The sequence below is a fragment of the Orbicella franksi genome, chromosome 3, assembly GCF_964199315.1.
Source record: "Orbicella franksi chromosome 3, jaOrbFran1.1, whole genome shotgun sequence".
Lineage (NCBI taxonomy): Eukaryota > Metazoa > Cnidaria > Anthozoa > Scleractinia > Merulinidae > Orbicella > Orbicella franksi.
In genome coordinates, this window is record NC_138147.1 from 24,233,160 (window position 1) to 24,252,033 (window position 18,874).

The 18,874-nt window shown below is 38.4% G+C and overlaps 1 protein-coding gene and 1 long non-coding RNA gene across 2 annotated transcripts; both read left to right on the forward strand.

The window, feature by feature from the left end:
• Positions 1-10,701: 10,701 nt before the first annotated feature.
• On the forward strand, positions 10,702-13,627 carry LOC145482905 (uncharacterized). Its single transcript, XR_014048830.1, has 2 exons — positions 10,702-10,993; positions 12,758-13,627. It is a non-coding gene; the product is annotated as an uncharacterized LOC145482905 (long non-coding RNA).
• Positions 13,628-13,654: 27 nt separating this feature from the next.
• Positions 13,655-17,981, forward strand: LOC145482870 (uncharacterized). The gene is made up of 2 exons (XM_081461507.1): positions 13,655-14,363; positions 15,989-17,981. Exons 1-2 carry the CDS (start codon positions 14,177-14,179, stop codon positions 16,459-16,461), a joined length of 660 nt encoding a protein of 219 aa, XP_081317633.1. The 5' UTR covers positions 13,655-14,176; the 3' UTR covers positions 16,462-17,981.
• The last annotated feature ends 893 nt before the right edge of the window (positions 17,982-18,874 follow it).

The following is an 18,874-nucleotide window of genomic DNA, read 5'->3' on the forward strand; positions in this document are numbered from 1 at the left end:
AGCATTCGAAGAACTGAATGTTTGCGGCAGTTGGCGATTCCAAGGGTGCTCTTAAGCGCCAACAGATCAAAACTAGGTTTACGACTGTGTCAGGCCAAAACAGACCAGGTCTAAAAGCAGGTCACTTCAAGGGCACAAAAAAGGTATTTTGGGGAGTTACATGGCAAGCAGTAGGCGCCGTGCCTACGAAAGTGCGAATGTTTTGACCTGCTTTTAGACTTATAAAATGTGTTGATTTGGCGGGAACGTACATTCCGTGTCGCAACGGTATAGTTACCCATAAGGCATTGCAAGGTGTATCTGACAACAATGGCTGCTGTACATGTTGTATCTAGCTGACAATAAAGGCTGTTGTTAGCCATGAACCAGAACAAGTAAAGTCAAGACCATAGCATATTTGAGGAAAGGCATAATGCCTTCAATTGCGCTGGCTAAAAGATTTCGTCAGGATAGAGGTTATCAACGAAAACAAAGCAAAATAGTTTCTAGACGAACTCGCTGGCGAGGTAGATTTGGACGTAGCGAAATCCTTAACTTCGAGGTTCCGTGGGATTTTCAGAGTTGAAAATAGCCGAAGAAGGGTTTTCTGCCGATGAAGAAGACATGGAAAAGACGAAAAAAACCGAACAAATTTTACGCCAAGGTAAACGAGTTGATAATTACAATTAACGCCACGGGACTATGGTAATTCAAGGACTTTAGAATGTGGACTGGACTTGGAAATCCAGATCCTCACTTGTTCTGCCTTATTTGGTTAACCTTTTCGATCTTTAAATGCGAGTTTCTGAGGTTCATTGCGCCTAACCAGTGACCCCAAATCAGTTCAAGAGTTCAATTTCTTTTTCTGAATCATCTATCTGGGAGATAATTTTCCACAAATGTAGAGGAACTCTCACGATTGGTGGTTGAGGCCCCTCCAAGACCCCCAGCAGAGAACGTGAATGTTTTCAAAAGCCCATTTTATCAAGAAAAAGAACTACTGTGCTACATAATTTGGACAGAATAACCTATATTTCAACATATTAGGCGCATAAAAGTGATTTCTAGGGTCACATGACACCTTTTGTGGTCATGACGTCACAAAACACATTTTTGAGAATAAGCTAGTTTACAAAAGAGCTTTAACGTCAATTTGATGTCGCCATGCTGCTTAGATTACACTATTGTTGATAACATGACACAAATTTCCCTAATCCATTTTTAATAGATTTTATGAATACATTAATATTGTCACGTGACCTATTTTCCCCCATTGGACAAATTCTATGCAAAAAGCGAAGAATTCAAAACACCTTGTAAGAAGATTGCGAAATCACAAATTGGAAAATTCATAGTTTTACTTATTATCACTTGTTTTTTTCACTCAAACTGGGCACAAAGCTTTTAGTTAATAATTAGTCACGTGACCTACCAATAGAGCAAAAACTTAAGTGATGTTCCTCAGCAATGTGAAAGAATTAAGGGTACAACTTTTTAAGTTAAGGCATAAAATATTTATCACTTTATTAGCGAAATGAACATTTGTCACCCTGTTCTGCCACTCGGCGTCTTTTCCCTGTGTTTCCTGCTAATGTCTTTATTAAAAAATTGTACTGTTTTCTTCTCCAATCGAGGAAACAAGTATCTGGCTACCTTAAATGACGTGACTAACTTCTAGCGCCTTTCTCATACCTAAAACAAACACTTTTGATTGCCAACTAGTGACATAAACGTCTGGTGATACCTTTTCCTGTTAAACAAACTTATCATTCCTTCCCTCAACTGATGTACTAGACCTAACCCTCACCCAAACTCAACCCCTAACCCTAACTAGACCTAGCCCTAACCGTTACCCTAACCCTAACTAGACCTAGCCCGAACCCTAACCCTAACCCCAACCCTAACCCTAACCCTAACCCTGCACCCGAACCCTAACCCTAATCCTTAGGGTTAGGTTTAGGTCTAACCCTAATGCATAGCTTAGTGTTAGGCTTGGGTAATGATAACCCTAGCGTTACCGTTTCCCTAATTTTGACTGTCAAAACTAGCCCCAAAACTAAAATGTAATATCAAATCTCCTCCGTTTACGTTTTGAAGACACCTTTTACATGAAAATTTGAAAACTGCATTGTATTGTATGCTTTATTTACCTCAAAAGGTGATAGAGGATCTCTGCCAACAATAATCCCAGAAAAAGGGCTAAATTTCATTTCGTTTTGCTTTTAATTATTTTGAAATATTGTGGAATTTTATATTTATTACGCAATACCTCAGTGGGGGGGGGGGGGGGGCGGGGGGCAGAGCATGGCAATCACGAGATAGATCACATGAGAGCTTTGGTTTACTTAAAGATGTATGGTAAATTTGTTATGGAGAAATTTCTCTGCCATTTGTTCTGTTAGAGACTACTGACCTATTGGCCTTACAAACGCTGTAAGTCCCGCCGTAACCCATTTCTCGCCTTAAGGCGGGACTTAACCTAAAATTCTGAAAGAAATTCAAAGTTTTGTTTTTTACGGAACTCGAATCTTAAGGTATTGAAGTTTCATTTTGACAAGTACTGTTACTGTAAGTTTAAAGCTCGTTTTCTCAAAACGAGTTATTTTCGCCTTCTAGAAAAGATATCTTGAGAAGGATTTATTCAATTGAGCTAAAATTTTCAGGATTTGTTGTTTTTAGTACGTTCTGTGGGATAAGCATAGAACTTTTCCGTCCAGTGCATTCTGTCAAAGTTATGTATTGAAACGTATGCTAGATTTTCTGTATCAGATTTAACTGGTCATCATTTCACGTGCTTTTAACTTTTCAAAAACTGAATCTCTATGCTTATCCCAGCAATGTGTTTGTCTTCTTTTGTAAAATGCAAAAATTATTCCTTTTGATCAGTTCTAGTAGGAGTTATCTTTTCTCAAGTAAGCCCTGGCATTCCCCAGCAGGTGGCAGATTTAATCAGCCGGTGTCAGGTTACAATACAGTTATAGGGTACACAAATATTTTTTTCATAATCTTTGCTCTTTGAGCTTTTTAAGAATGTATACTTTGCCATGGTTTGGAGTTAACTCTTAGCCACGAAAAAATGTTTGAAACATGGTGTGTTTTTAAGTGTTTTTAGGTTAAGTCCCACCTTAATTGCTATTCCTGTGAGAACTGTGCATTCATTGTAGTCTGCTGGCAGCCGGTTTTTTCTCTAAGGTTCACTAGGACGAATGTTTAGTTATCGCGAACGAAAAATGGCAGTATGGCAGTGGCCGAGTGGGGAAGAAGGCGAAACGAGACGAGAAAAAACGTGCGTGCCGCGCCCATGTCTCGTTCCAGTCCCCTTAAGCCAAAACGTCTCGCCCCATAATCTCTACTGAATTTCGAGAGAAAAACAGACTGCCAGCAGTCTACATTCATTGAAGTTCAAATGACAACCGTCAAATGGTGACTTTCATAACAACAACAATAACAGGTCAGTGACTTGATATTAGGGTGATATCAGGACAGTAAACACGGCTTCCCATTGGCTAACTGCGAATTTAGGTACGGAAAAAGATAATAGCTGGTTTCACGTGACGTCAGTAAAATTCAAACTACAAAACTATTGATCTTCCTGAGATTTTACTTTAATGATGTACAAGAGCAGCTGAAAACTAATATTCATACAAATTTTCGCTCCGAATGGGTTCTTGGTTTTGTGACACACTACGCTTGAATTTCTAAGCTTTTGCGTGTCGCGGCATTTATATGACGGCCTAGAGAGCTGTCATGATGGTTTTAAAAGCGACTTATTTCGAGGAATTTGGCTATCTGAACAGTTTATGTCTTAGAGAAAGTATTATTTTAATGTTTTAGAGTTCCTCGAGGGATAAATTCACGCTTTTGTAGCAAAACTCAGTGACAGATGTTTCTGTTGGTTTCCGACCGCCATGTTCGTGCCCATACGGATGGGCACCAGCATGGCGTCTCCATACAAACCTCTATAAATTTGGGTAAAAAATTTCTCCGCATAAATTGCATAAGAAAAATTGCTGTGACCAGAATCTTGGCGAGAGTCTTTGCATATTTACCTTCTTTCATTTCCCAGATTCTGGACTCTATTTAAAGAACGGTTTTGATTTTTATTTTGATCTATTTTGAATGTCGTGACACTGAAAACCAGCAATAAAGCAAATTTACAGGAAGTCAGCACGTTATCCCTTACCTTGTAATTGAAAAAATGGGCTAAAATGTAAATGAATACTCTTCTTATCTTGAAATCCAAAAACAGTTTTAAATATGTTAGAGATGACACATGAAAACATGCACCGAGTTTACGTTTGAAATTATCATCTGATATAACCTACGATCAGACTTTTTATTTTTTGATGTAATGTAAATACGTTTATGACTGGGAGCTTGTTATAAACTTGTTTTGTTATCTTGAAATTGAAAAGAAAAACGCTAAAAGCGGTGACATCTAAGATATGTCAACTGAAAGTAAGAAATAATGATGACTAAACGATTCTAAATTTCAATAGGGTGGCAGTTTTCATATAATTAATTGTAATCTAAAAGGATCCGCAGTTGCTACGTGGCACAGTAAACAGTTCTAAAGTTGTAAACAGTAATAACACTGTGCCAAATTAAAAACGATGTTTATAGCAGACGTTTCGGGCCTAGCCCTCCCTCAGTGCTAAGTTGAGTTTTGATCAGTTGACATATCTTATATGTCACCGCGTACAAGATATGTGTGAACAGACCACACTGCGTTCGGTCTGTTAATCATGATCTCAGTCAAGACCCCACAGCAAACAGACCTCCTGCTCGGTTAATAAGAGCTCAATATAACATGTAAATTAGCAAAGAGAGAAAAAGAGATAAATCGCTTAGCTATGAGAGCTTCAGTTTCAATGTTATCACGTAATCAACCGAAAATCGGATCGGGCAAATCAGCTGTATATTCGGACTACGAGCATTGTTGTTACGACCACTGACGTAATTTGTTTAGTCAAAACGTTTTATATAAAACTTATTGGTAAAACATGAGACAGTCAGTGAAACTAGCGTGAAATAAATGCAGATATAATTGTCTTACGTCAGTTTGTTTTTAGCATCCACCATTTCCGTTTTAATTTTGTGCAATGTTGTTAATCCTTTATTCCAATTCTGTGTTTGCGTTATCATGCCACACACATAAAGAGAATAACAAAACCCGGGAATATTGGCCTGGCAGGTGAATGCTGAATAATCATTACTCCTTTGAAACCCCTTTCAAACGCAACAACCGTACCGTATTGTTGTCTTCTTCAGGTCTGAGTGCAGTGTAGTCGGCGAATCGATGCCGGTTTTCAGCAAGGTTATCACAGCCATGAATCCAAGTTATTTGATTCTGATGGCACTCCACCTTGTCGGTGTTTTATTTAACATACGAATGTTAGCAAGCTGCTTCAAAGACAAGGCGAGCCACACAATTCTTCATAAATCTCGGCGATTCATGGTATGGCAGTGTATTCTTCAAGTCACCGTTCTCGTCTTGAACGCCGACGAAGTCACGAGAGCTTTCGGGGAACAGGGGCCGGAATGGTGCCAAACCAATGAAATACTGATGACTTCAGTGAGGCTCTTTATAATCTACAACTTGTTGGCGATTCTAGCAGTAGAAGATCACACCATAGTTTGCCTTAAACGCGAGTTATCTCCCAAAGTAGCCATGTCAGGAGCATTAACTGCAGGAGTTACAAGCTGTGGTATTCTATTCTGGATCGACGCTGTCTCTTCGCCAGCTCTATGTGTATCCCACATAGCTTCAAGTTTTGCCAGCACGCTCATGATTTTGTTTTCATTGTTGTTAGCCTTTCGAATTTGCACACAGGCTGATCAAGATACAGTGAAGTCATCGACAGAGGAAACATCCCTTCTACTCAGTTTTTTAAGCAAAAACAAGACGGCTGTCTTTTTGACAGCATTCGTAGCAGTCGTAGCGTTGGTTTGCACTACTTTGGCAGTTTTTCAGTCATTAGGCACTGTGGTAAGCTGTGTTTCTGTAGCAACCAGTGGTTATACTCAAGAAAATTATGCAGAGTTTTCGCATGGAGTTGGATTCCTACAGAAGATTTTTTATCTGAACATAATTTGGTTTGTAATGGGAATAGTTCTTCCCGTGATTTTTCGACAATTGATTGATTCAAACGTTGATACCAAAGACTGCTCGGACGACAATCTCTTTCACAGTACGAAAGTAGCAATCTTGGCATAACTGTGACTTATTTAGTAAACTAGAACACTGAATTTAATTAATGTTAATGATATATTTGATAATATTTTATTGAGTAATACATAAGTTGTTTTGTAGACCAATGTCACACGTTAGATTTTAATTCTGTTTCGTAGACGTCTATAAACCTATAAATTATTGAAGTCAACAATCTGTTGTTATTCATGTTTAGCAATGTTATCGAAAATTGTGGATAATTTGCATCGGTTCAACACTATCAAGTGCAAGTCGTCATACCAATATTGTGTTCTATTTTGGAAAGCTATTAGTCGTGTGTTTGATCGACACATCACGAAATGTTAACTGATTGATATTGTTATTTAGAAAACAACCCAAAGAAAATACGCGTGCTGATTGGTTTAAAATCGCGTGTTATTATTATTAGAAACACAGAACTGGTCCAAGCTGTTGACGTAATGATGGCGTGAGAAAAGAGAGTTTACATTTTGATAATCAAAGTAAGCAAGCTGTTTACTTTTCGCAGAATTTTCTGAAAGTAATAGAAAACATGTTCTTCATGTTTCTATCGAGCTATATAAACACTCCTGGAAGTTTGGGAGAACTTGAACTAAAACCGCCGTGGAAACAGCTCGTGCTCCCACAGCATTTCTCGTTCTCCTAAACTTCCACTCGTGGAACTAAAACCCGATAGAAACTCGGAGAACATGTTTTCTATTTTTTAAACACCACCAGGTGTACAAGGTAACATTTCCAGTGATGCTAAGTTTTATTTTTTAAAGAAGTGTAGCCTATTTTTCCAGTCATAGACGAAATTCAGCCGCTGTTTCCATTTACGGTTTGGATGTGTAACACAGTTCTCGCGGTTGTCATGGACACAAGACAACACAAAATAGTTAGAAAGAAATATATATGTCAGCTAAACTCAGTCTAAGAGTTGTGTTTTAACTTTCTACATGTAGGTGCCGTGGAAAATATTTAACTAAAAGCTATTAGGACTTAAATTTTTCTAGGTTACTCTAAGGAAGTTGTTGTATTTCTGGTGTCCACATAGAATTTGGACTGTTTAGGTTATTAAACAGGTTCTCAGGTCTAAATGTGTGTGGTCCGACCTAATATATGAGAAACATATTATCATGTTTAAGAAGTAAGCAACACTATGAGGAAATGTCGCACCCTGCTCTAGGTCTCCTGATATATTTTACGCTCCTTTTCCTCGGTGTACTGGAAAAAATAAAAACCTGTTCAATTTGCAAGCTCAACAAGTATAAAGGGGGTTTAATTACCAAGATTTTAACCTCAGGTTCTGAATCACTTGGTCCTTATAGAGCGTATTCACTCGCGTGTCCAACAGCCAAGCAAATTTATTGGAACAAAAGAAAGTGTTTACATAAGAAAAGAGTTGAACTCCCACAGGATTGGTTTGGTACACCAACATGGCTGTTGTATCATTGTTTTGGAAAACCAATATGGCTGTCATGACGTCATGTGCGTACGCTCCATAGGTGGGTTTTGTGTTTTGTAAAAGTTTCATTCTCAGCCCAGTACAATAACCAATTACATCTTTTCTCAAGTACGCAAGGGACGAAAGTATACTTTTCCATGGTTTGAAATAAAAGTACATTTTATAATTCAGTGATCCGAGTCTGTTGTATTTATTTGTTTTTTATACTTTTTGTCCTCCTTCGCTCACTCTGTCACATTCTTAGCTTGTTTCATTTGGAAATGGATTTTCTCAAGAAGTGGCACACTGCTATCCCATAAGATCCCTACTCTTAACACTGAACATCTGGCTCGGTTACAAATCTAATCTAGAACTTATCCTAACAGTCGTAAAATTTACAATGGTTGCTAAACATTACAAAACATGAAGATGTGATTGATCATCGCAGTTATACATATATGGTTTTTCATATATTCACTTGTATTACAAAATATGTAAAATAGATAAAACTTCAATGAATCAAAAATTCAGCATGATTAATGCTGACAACGTTTTATGTGACTGCAACCAATCCTTTCTTATAGATTCCGCGCTAAAGATACTGGGTTAAGCGTCTCCGTGGTTCCCAATTCAGTCTGATCGTCTACTTTTTCTATCTAACACCGGAAACAGCCTCGTTGAAATTCAGTGTTTAAATTTCCTCTTCCAAAAAAAAACAGCTATAACTTTAAGCAGGGGGCTCTAAAATCTCCCCCGAAACCAACCGGGAGATAGGTTTTTCGTGACAAATTATTTTAATTTAGAATAAAAAAGGTTAAAGTGTTCATATTCCGTGACTAAGACATATCGTGCAATGTTGAACTCCTAGTCAGAAGTCACTTAATATAGGATCTGCCTGGAGTTGACCTAAATTGACATGAAATTCATGGCATCGGTCGAAAATGTATCAGTTTAATCTTCCACCAAAAATTGTCAAAACTAGATGCGTTTTTCACTTTGCAAAATGGCAGTTGACGAAGTAAGCCCAAATGTTATCTTTCGTGCAACAGAAGCTAACAAGCTAATAGCAGAGCAGAACTCCAAACAGGCAATATTGTGTATCTGTCAGTTTCTCACGAATGTTGTCTCGGTTAGATAATAAATACAATGTAGTATACTTCAAATTAAAGAAAAGATACTAGGTTCTCCTTGTTCAGAGCTACAGCGTCGAGTGATGCTGTTTTTTAGCAAACTCGTCTCCATCATGTGTCCCACCTATTTGCTTTTGCTGGCATTTCACTTGATTGGACTTTTCTTTAACATGCGAATGTTTACAAGCTGCTTCAAAGAGAAGGCGAAGTACACAATTCTTCAAAAGAGCAAACCATTCATGATATGCCAATGTATTCTTCAAGTTGCTCTCCTCGCTTTAAACGCTTACGAGGCCACAAGAGCATTTGGCAAACAACGCAGTCAGGAATGGTGCGGAACTAATAGTGTACTGATGACTTCAGTGGGTTTGCTCATGATTTACAACGTGCTGGCGATGTTAGCCATTGAACATCACACCATCGTTGGCCTGAGACGCGAGCCGTCGCCCAAAGTAGCATTACTAATGTTTGGAATTATCACTTTTGGTATTGTGTTCTCGATCTCTGTTTTCTCCGTGACGGAACTGTGTGCATCGTACACAACCTTGACTGTCGCCTGCTCTTTGTTGATGCTGCTTATATTGTGGGCGCTATGGAGGGTGTGTACATATGTCGACCGCGACGCACCGAAAACAACAACAGACAAATCCGCTCTGCTCGATTTCTTGAGCGAAAATAGGACGGTTGTGTTTTTCTCAACTTTGATCGTCCTAGCCATCGTTTTAAAAATATTTTTGGATGTCATTAGTTCTGTAGTGTTTAATTTTCAACCAGTCGAAGAAGAATTTCAAGGAATTCAGTTTTTTGAGGTTATTTTCCTGTATGTAATGTGTTTTGCAGTTGGTATTTCTCTACCTTTACATTTCCAAAACCTGATCGATTTTATTCCCAAAAAGGTAGCCATTCTGGTGTGAAAATTGAAGCCAACTTGATCGCAAAGCGCTTACTCACTAACAAATCAAGTAAACATTTAATTGTTTTTGTGAAGCAAATATCAGACGGAATGCTCGGTCGAGTTTTGCTCTCGACTCATTTATAATCATTGTAACATATTTGGCTTCCGTTTGAAATCAGCTTGAACGCCAGTTAGAACTCTTTCAGAGACAAATGCCACCTTTGTTGAGAAAAACAGGAAAGTTATCAACATAACTGAATCAATATCGAAAGAAATGCAACATAAAAAGGGTTTAGTTTAACGGCGATAGTTATAAAAAGCGCGCTGATTGGTAGTGTAGTCGCTTTGAATTACGGCTCCGATGATGTATTACCGCATTTTATTGGCTTTTCACATTCCACACCCATCTTGTTTACATTCTGCCATATAATATTTTCTTCCATAAATTTCGTTATTTTGTATAGCCTTATTGTAGGAGTTTATTTTAGAATCAACGAAATAACGCTGTGTTAAAATAAAGCTAGTTTAATCGTGGATTGGTGGAAATAATAATACACTAATAACAATTTAACAAATTGACGTCAGTTATGCGTCTATCCTCTTATTGATGATAAATTGCGTCATAACATTGTCAAACTGGCCGTGGAACCACGAGCCGCAGGCGAGTGGTTCCGCAATAAACTTTGACAATGTTATGAAGCAATTTATCATCAATAAGAGGACAGACGCATAAAAAAATGTCGTCAATTTATTTTTTACAATAACAAGATCCCAAAACGGTCAAATGCCGGAAATAAAATGAGGGAAAAGACACCGTAAACTTGCCGTAAACAAATATAAGTGAAGTTTATTCAAAATGACGCGAAAATTGTCAATAGCTTTTCTCGTTTTTTGATTGGCTACTTAAAAAAGTCAATAAAATCCCATTGGTTAAAATGTTGACAGTTCGACAGCTGAAAGTTGAACTGTTGAAAGCTTGCATAAATTAAAATTTTATCAGTCTGTACGCTTATTGATGATAAAAATGAGCCAATCAGCGCTCGAGAAATTACCCACGAAATAACCGCTGACACATCGGCTCGAGGAAAGTAGTAGTAGTGCATGAAGGGAGAGAACCCTGGGAACGAGGTTGTATTGCCTCCCGGAAGCAGTCGGCAATGCACAAGGTGTAATAGCATTCATCGTCACCAAGGTATACAAGTATTTGCCATCTGGGTTGTTGAAGTGTCAGTGCTGTGAGAATATTGTGAGTTCATCAAGGCCCACGTTAGCCGCTTTGTTTCGAGGAACGTATCCAAAAAAGACTTGATTTGCAGTGATTTGTCATGGGGTCTTCTCCTTCATCAAAAGAGGTAAGTTTCACTATTTTTCACAGTGTTACTAGCAATACATCACAAACGGATCGCTCTCCTAAGTATGATTAAAGCGACTCTGCTAGCAGCTAATAAATTATTGATGACGATACTTAACTGAATAAAGCTGGCCAAAAACATGGGCTACAACTCAATTCCCTTCCGGCTGTTCTATTAACGGTCAGTCCCCAAAAATCTTTTTTACGCGTTGCGTAAATATTTCACAGCTTCGCCTGTTCCATTTCGTAAATCCGGCCAAACTTCTGTGGTTTGTGGCCATCGAAATAGCCGCCAGTATGCCGGCTTAATTACAGGCGTTTAGTGTCTGTTTGCAAAACTCCTTGAAGAAGTTTACGATACAGTAAAAACCCGCGTGTAAGAACCTACTTTTGGCAAAACAGGTTCTTGTATTATGGGGTAGTTATTGACAGTTTAGGCTAAGTAGGTTCTTAATTAGGTTCTTAATTTCTACAGAGTAGACATTGCTGTTGATTATCAAACAATGAACAAACTGCAAGAGGATACATGCATGAAGCATTTGAACCAAGACCAAGATTACATAGAAATGATATATTCTGTAAATTGTAGCAATAATTGTTTCATAATAATAGTTTAAATTTAACACACATTGTGCATTTTGAGTTTCATTTAACAATTCAATTTTCTAAACTCTCGATCACCTTTTTGGTTTTTGGTAAAAAAATATATAAATTAAATAGTTAAACCCCACGTATAAGAACCTGTTGGAATTTGTTTGGCTAAACAGGTTCTTATATTTTGGGGTATTAAAAAAGCAAATTTCTGCATGAAGGTTCTTAAATCCCTAGGTTCTTACATGCAGGTTTTTACTGTAGTCAGACGAAACGTGTTGGAGAATAAACAAGTTTCACAACTGCAGTTCGCAGAGTACAGCTCACAAGTTTACCCTTTAATAAATTATTGAATAAAGCTGGCCAGACACATGAGCTACAACTCAATTACCTTCCGGCTGTTCTATACAGTCAATCTTACATTAAAGTGCAGAGGGGAGGGGTAATACTGAGAATTTGCGTTGGGATTTCAGGTGCTCTTTATTCTCGAAAGCCCCCGTCTCAAAACCCATACCTACCTATGTAGCATGTGCATAAACAGAATAAACTTGATACTATTGTCCAGGACATAATGCCTAGTTCATGCTGAGTTGGGAGCGTGGGAGGTGTGCTGCTCTAATGGTTATTGTGCTAGGCCCCAGATCTGGTGATTTGGGTTTGAGCCCTAGCTGAGGTCATTGCATTGTGTCCTTAGGCAAGACACTTTGCTTCCTCTCTTTACCCAGGTGTATAAATGGGTACTGGCAAAGTTAATATTAGGGGTGACCCTGCAATGTACTAGCATCCCATCAAGGGGGAACTAAAATCCTCCTGGTCACTAGATGCTTGAGGACCCTGGGAACCTTGGGGAAATGGGATAAGCCATGGAATTATTGTCCTTTTGGCCTGATGCAAACGTTGTCTTTTTAATGTTCATTTTCCTCCATAGTTGATATTGGATACTGAGATATTTGATATTCACCAATATTTCTTTTCAGTTTGATTGAGCTAGATCAATTACTAGGCATGCCCTCTTTCAAATATTTGTAACTTGCATGACAAATTGAGAGTCTCAGCAATTTGTTTATCTGGCTGTTGTTAGTTTACCTTTTAATGATGTTAATCATAAGAGTAATGATGAAACTCAAGACCCTATCCTGTTTGTGGCAAGCTTTGACCATCATTATGTTTTTAGAGACAGAAGGAGGAAGAAGAAAGGAAAAGAGAAGAAGAAAGGAAAAGAGAGGAAGAAAGGAAAAGAGAGGAAGAAAGGAAAAGAGAGGAAGAAAGGAAAAGAGAGGAAGAAAGGAAAAGAGAAGAAGAAAGGAAAAGAGAGGAAGAAAGGAGAGAGGAGGAGAGACGAACAAATGAATCACAAGGCGGTGGCGGTGGTGATCTAGGTGATGGTGGAGGTTGGGGTGATGGTGGGGGCGGATGTGGTTAAACAAGAATCAACGAGAAAGAGAGCTTTGCATAGCTGCCAGTCAGTTGAAATGTGAACCATCATAAGTCCGGAGATTAGAGGATGATTCTTGGCGCCAGTGTATATTTGTCATAGTAAAATGTCTACTTAGTCATGAAGCAGAAAAAAAGTTCACAAAAAATAAAAGCTGTAAACTCTCTCTGTGTTTTGATCTCTGTGGACAGAAGTCTTTTTGGACAGAACTGAAACTGAGTTGTGTAATCTACACATTAAATTTGTCTACCACAGTTTTGTGCCTGGAGGGGGGGGGGGGACTATATGGGTATGTGGGGCCCTGAAGGGTGTGCTTTTTTTCGCCGTTTTGGTTATAAATAGGGTATCAATTTGGCCATTTTGGTCTTTAATAGGATATGGTTTTTGTACTCTAGTCTGGAATTGGGTATGTTTTTTAGAAGAAGCTACTCTTTCATCATTATCAATAAGACCACAAACAAAAGCCCTCCAAAAAATTATGTTTTAGGGCAACTGTGTCAGCTGCAACAGTCATAAATAGGGTAGGGAAAAATCACAGATGTTAGTCATAAATAGGGTAAGGGTTTTGGAAGGAGGGCCACACACCCCCACCAAATTTTTTGGGGAGTACCCCCTCCCCTGGGGGGGGGGGGGGGAATTTGAGGAAGTAAAAGAGCCCAGCTCAATGCCTTTTTCATTTCTCTTACTACTGTTACCGTCAAATCAAAAATTTAAAAATACAAATGATCAACAGTCAAAATGAACAACCAAGCGTTTAAGGGAAGACTGGGCATTAGTAGTTTTAATGACGTTTCCTCTTGCTTTCTCAAAACTCTGCGCATTCCTGACCCTACCTCAAAATTTCAGGAATTAGAAATATTATTAACGCTCATCCAAAATAACATTATGACAGTCTGTATAGTAGATTTTTCACCAACTAGGAAAGTATGAAATTTTGCCAATTTCAAATATAGTTCAATCAGTAAACACCTAGCCTTGTCAACGCATTTCTGGCATCGTAGATTGGTGTGGCATAGAGGTTGTTGGCTTATTAGCCGTTAAAGAAGCAGTTTGGCTTATATGCGTTGACTGCTCAGGCATACTGCAAGCCCTGAAGTCTAGAGGAGGAATTAAAAAGACAACCACCTCCCCCAACCCCCCCTCCCCCTCCTCTCTGAGATGCCGAGGTGCCGCGCCTTGTCTCTGGCCGCGATAGTTTCAGAACAAGTCTTATTTTTCATCATGGCGGCTTCGACGAGGATGAAGCAGTTACTCCAAAAGCAGCTTTTTCCGAGAATGGTAACTTGGAATTTACGGACTGTACACGGCCACCATGGAAAAGTAGCCCAGCGAGTATCGAGAGAAGGTATTTTACCTTAATAACACTTTAAATAAGGTTATTTCGATCATCCTCATGCACAAGCCAGCATGAGTTAGGCTTGAGTCTCTCGTTCAAACATAACCTTAACTGGCGAGGGAGAAGTTTGAAATCAGGTCATGGACTGTGTATGGGAATGTCTTGAAAGTTTAGTGAAGAAAAACAAAGTCTGGTATCTGTTTTATTGGGTATACTAGTTTGAACAGCGGGTTATGCGTGGGTCAATTCCACCTGTTATCTTGGCATACACTCGGGAATTTGACATTTTTTACCTTATTCGGCGGTCTATTTCCCGCCCCCAGACTCGACAAAGGAGACAATTTCCCACCCCTGGGACTCTTATCTACCTCAACTATGTCTGAATATGTACAAAAAAATGGTGGCAATATTGGTTGCTGTACAATAGCAAAAACAGATGTTTTGTCAAGAATGCAACGTTTTTCAAGAGTTTAGTGAACGGAGGATACTATGTAGGGTAATATACATTACCATATATTGTTTTGTTCCAGCCAAGGCAAAACAAACTCTAGCGGCTTTCCTACAAAAAAGTCTATTAATGTCCAACAAATGCTGCGTTGCCATTGTGTTTGATAAACACTGTGCATGAAGTGATTTTTTACTTTCCCTGCCCTGACTGTGGAAGAAGACTGCCATACCCCACCCCCAGGCATGAAGGGCTGGACTTGTTGTGGGGATTGCCCAGGAGAGGATGGTAACGGTTGGAATTGAACCACGCATTAATGTATAGCAGTGATTCTTGTTGATAAACAATGTTGTTGTTTTCGATCACGTGCACCAAAAATCACTCTTGTGGTTTGCAAAAAAGAGCTTGCGTGTGAGTGAGTTCTCTTGCTTACAGTCGACTTTCCAACATAAGTTTCGATGTGTTAGTACTCAAATTTGCTAAAAATGTTGTCAGTGAAGCATCCTTATATTATTCTATTATAGTAAAACATCAAAATCTACCTCCAGGGTGCTTCTCACAACAGTTCTGAAACAACAGATTTATGATCACTACAAAGTTTCTGTAACTTAAGCTTAAGTTGGCTTACTACAGTTTTTCTGAGACTCTGTAGCACACCCTGCAATTGCCTGGGCTTCCTTGCCTTATATATTGATATTTTGTAGGTATATTTATAAATGGCAAAAATTTAAAACAAACAATCAAATAAGTCACCCTTGAAACATGTTAAACCACTTAGTTATAGGAAGCGATAGATTCAAACTGCTTTCAAATATGTCTTTATAAGCCTAGGACCGATAAAATTTAACAGAGAAGAAAGATAAACAACTGATAAATGAGCTCTAATTTACTTTTGCTTTCTTGCATTTGATAAATGGCATCACATGAGCATGAGCTAAATAAACAGCCTGCATGGTTCAGTTTCATGGAAAGTTGTAAAAGCCTGTCGTTGATTCAAGATTTCATGGAAAACCTAGACCATACCATCTTATTTACTTTGCATAAATGTTTTATCCAACCCAGTTTCCAATTCCAGAATTCTCAAGGTGAGGTCATCTTGGCAGATTTTGAGAAAAACGTCATTAAGCCTACTAGTGCCTAGTCTCTCCTAGGCACTTGGTTGTTATTTCTTATTTCTTTTTCTTTTCAGATTTACGACTTGGAACATCAGCAAAACTAATCAACAGTAATGCAGCAAGTTTCATCAAGAATTACCTGTTCTTGTTGCAAAATCCCAACTCCTGTTTACTTAGCAAAAGTGATTCTGGCAAAGCAGCATACTATAGAAATCAGAATTTTCATGTTATATTACCAGAAAGTCCTGAGCAAAGAATACAAGGATTGTTTCTTCCCTTTTACCCTTCAAGTATCAGCACAGTCATTGGTGACCGTGCTTGTCATGAACTTACAATTGGAGATGCCAGAAGAGCTCCTACAACTTTACACTGCAAAAGGATCCTAAAAATACGTCGTAAGAAGATGAAAAAGCATAAATATAGAAAAAGAAGGAAGCTAAACTTGTACAAGCGCAGAAATTTAAAGATTCTTAGAGAGAAAAGGAAGAAGAAGGAGAAAAGAGAAGAAGAACGGAAGATTGAGTGGGAGAAGGTTCATTCAGACTGACAATGTGCACTTGATATTGTGAACATGAAGAAACTTTGAATTAAAAACTAATAATTACGTCTAGGGAGATTTTGTAAGTTGTTTACAGAAATTATCAACCATGTGATGTCGAACCCAAATGTTCCAGTGATGGAGGTGTTTAATAAGACTTTCCTCATTACTGCCCTTTGGTGATCTGCTGCTGTGAAGCTGGCATTTGTAATAAATATGGAATAAACTTTATTAAAATGACCTGCTTACACAGACAAATTTCAAGTTTGATTAATGTTTACTCAAGCTCATTCCCAAGTGGAGAAATTTCTGATGACCTCTTCTTTTCTGTGCGTATTATAATTTAGTCAAGGCAGACATTTGTTTGGTTTGATACTGGCTACAATCCAACCCACATGAAATGGCCACCCTCAGGGAAATGGGAGGTGGCTGCTGAAAAGGTGTTTCTGTACTTTGAATATTAATATTTTATATTGGGTTAATTGCTTAGTTAACATTCAACCACGTCAAGACAATCATAATAAACAAGCATTTGAATGTTTTTATCAGTCATCAAATTATATCTCAGACTCTTATCTGTTATCCTCTTTTCTGAAAGAAAGCCAAACTGTATATTAAATTTTGGTTGGTCACTTAATAGAGGTATGGATGATGGAGAACACACTCATTGGAACGACCAAAAGATGGCTGCTGCCACAGAGGTGCCCAGTTAATTGGGGTTTTATTTGCAGTATTTTACTGACGATAATTAATTTGGGACTTTGATAACTGGCTGCCTAACTTAACAGAGGGTCCACTGTATAAACTTTCTTTGCACACTCATCTTTCCTTGGGTTTATCATGCAAACTTTTCTTCAGAAGTATGTTTAACAGGAAGAGGAACTTGTGATCAACCCAAGCAACATAAACAACAACAACTCTATAACTTGGGTTTTTCGGGTCATTGTGCATTATTCAATGAAGTAAAAACTTGGCATTTTCTATTGGAAATCTGGAAATCAGATTGCTTCACTTCACTTTGTGCCCAAAGATTACAAAAAAATTGTAGGTTTTTGTCTGCAATCCTTTAGAGATTCTACTGAAGGTAAAAAGGGTTAGACCACTTGCTCCATTTTTCTGGGGAAAATGGTGAACAGGAGAGTAGACTTAATTTGCTCAAAGAAAATTTGGGCTTTTAGTATTAATACTTGTTCACTAGATTATTCATATTTCTTTTTTTGCCAAGAGATTTTTTCCATAGAAATCTTAAGGTAATTTTTCAAACATGCAAGCCGGTAAAGGATGCTGGCAGTCTTGAAATTGGCAAACTAGCCAATTGTTTTATCATGCTATTATCATTGTGTGGCACCAGCAAAGACCTGTACCCACTCCATGAAAGGTCATTGGAACTCTCAAGGGGGTGGCTAAGTGGCTTAAAAGTCAAAATTGTCAAAATAAAGTGTGGGTGCCTAGGGGCTCAAATCAAAACACCTTGGTATCTGGCCATTTTGTGCCACCAACTGTTTTGTGATTGACAAAGTCAGTTATCTTTATCGTTGCAGTATATGGAATCCATCAAGGATATGATGAAGTTCATTTTTCCTGCAAAATAAACATTTGAATGGTTGATAGTCTCAACATGCCCTGAGGGATATCAGAGATATCACATTTTATTACAAACACAGCTAATTTCACCCAAATATGGTCTGTTTTAGCCCAGCCCTTACATTTCTTGCTTAACACTTCAGTCATAGTTATAAAAAGATATGATCATTATACTATAGTTCTAAATAAAGAGCGCCTTTAACAAAGCATCACAAATTAGCTGCAGACCTATAAAAAATTTCCTCTTAGAAATTCATATATCAAAATATATCGTTCAGACAATTAGCCAACTGAAAGGTGCTAAATATACTTAGGGGTGGGGGGGGGGGGGGCTCTCATATAAAAAATGATGGGGGTGCTCATTGTACCTTTCAGGAGTTAAAAAACCGTTTTTCCTACCTCTTAGGGTGTTCAGCCTCAAAAGGTCCACAGCGGGAGCTTTTGCTCTACCTTTTAGGGTAACGAGCTGATAAAAAATTGACGAGGTAATGTGTTGTTGTAGAATTGGTTCCCTTTAGGGGTGAACAAAATTCAAGCCACGACCACAAAACAAGATCTTGGCACCTCTTAGGGGTTCTTTTCAAAATTTCCAATGCACACCCCCATCCTTTTTAAAGGGGAGTCACTCCCCTGGCTAATACACTCCTTGGAATTTGGGATAAATTGATGATATTGACAATTATAGCTGTAATGCCTAACTTCATTATTTTGTAAATACAGTGGAACCCTGCCTTACGACCACCTCATTAATACGGCCACCTCGTTACTGCCAACAGCCACTTTATTCTGGTCTGAGCGAAAGCTCAGCCAGCCATTGTTTTATTTCAAGAACCTCTTT

Coding starts and splice junctions, on each gene's coding strand:
- LOC145482870 (XM_081461507.1), top strand. CDS start 14,177: ATGCCGAGGTGCCGCGCCTTGTCTCTGGCCGCGATAGTTTCAGAACAA. Junction 14,364..15,988: donor CCAGCGAGTATCGAGAGAAG/GTATTTTACCTT, acceptor TTTTCTTTTCAG/ATTTACGACTTGGAACATCA.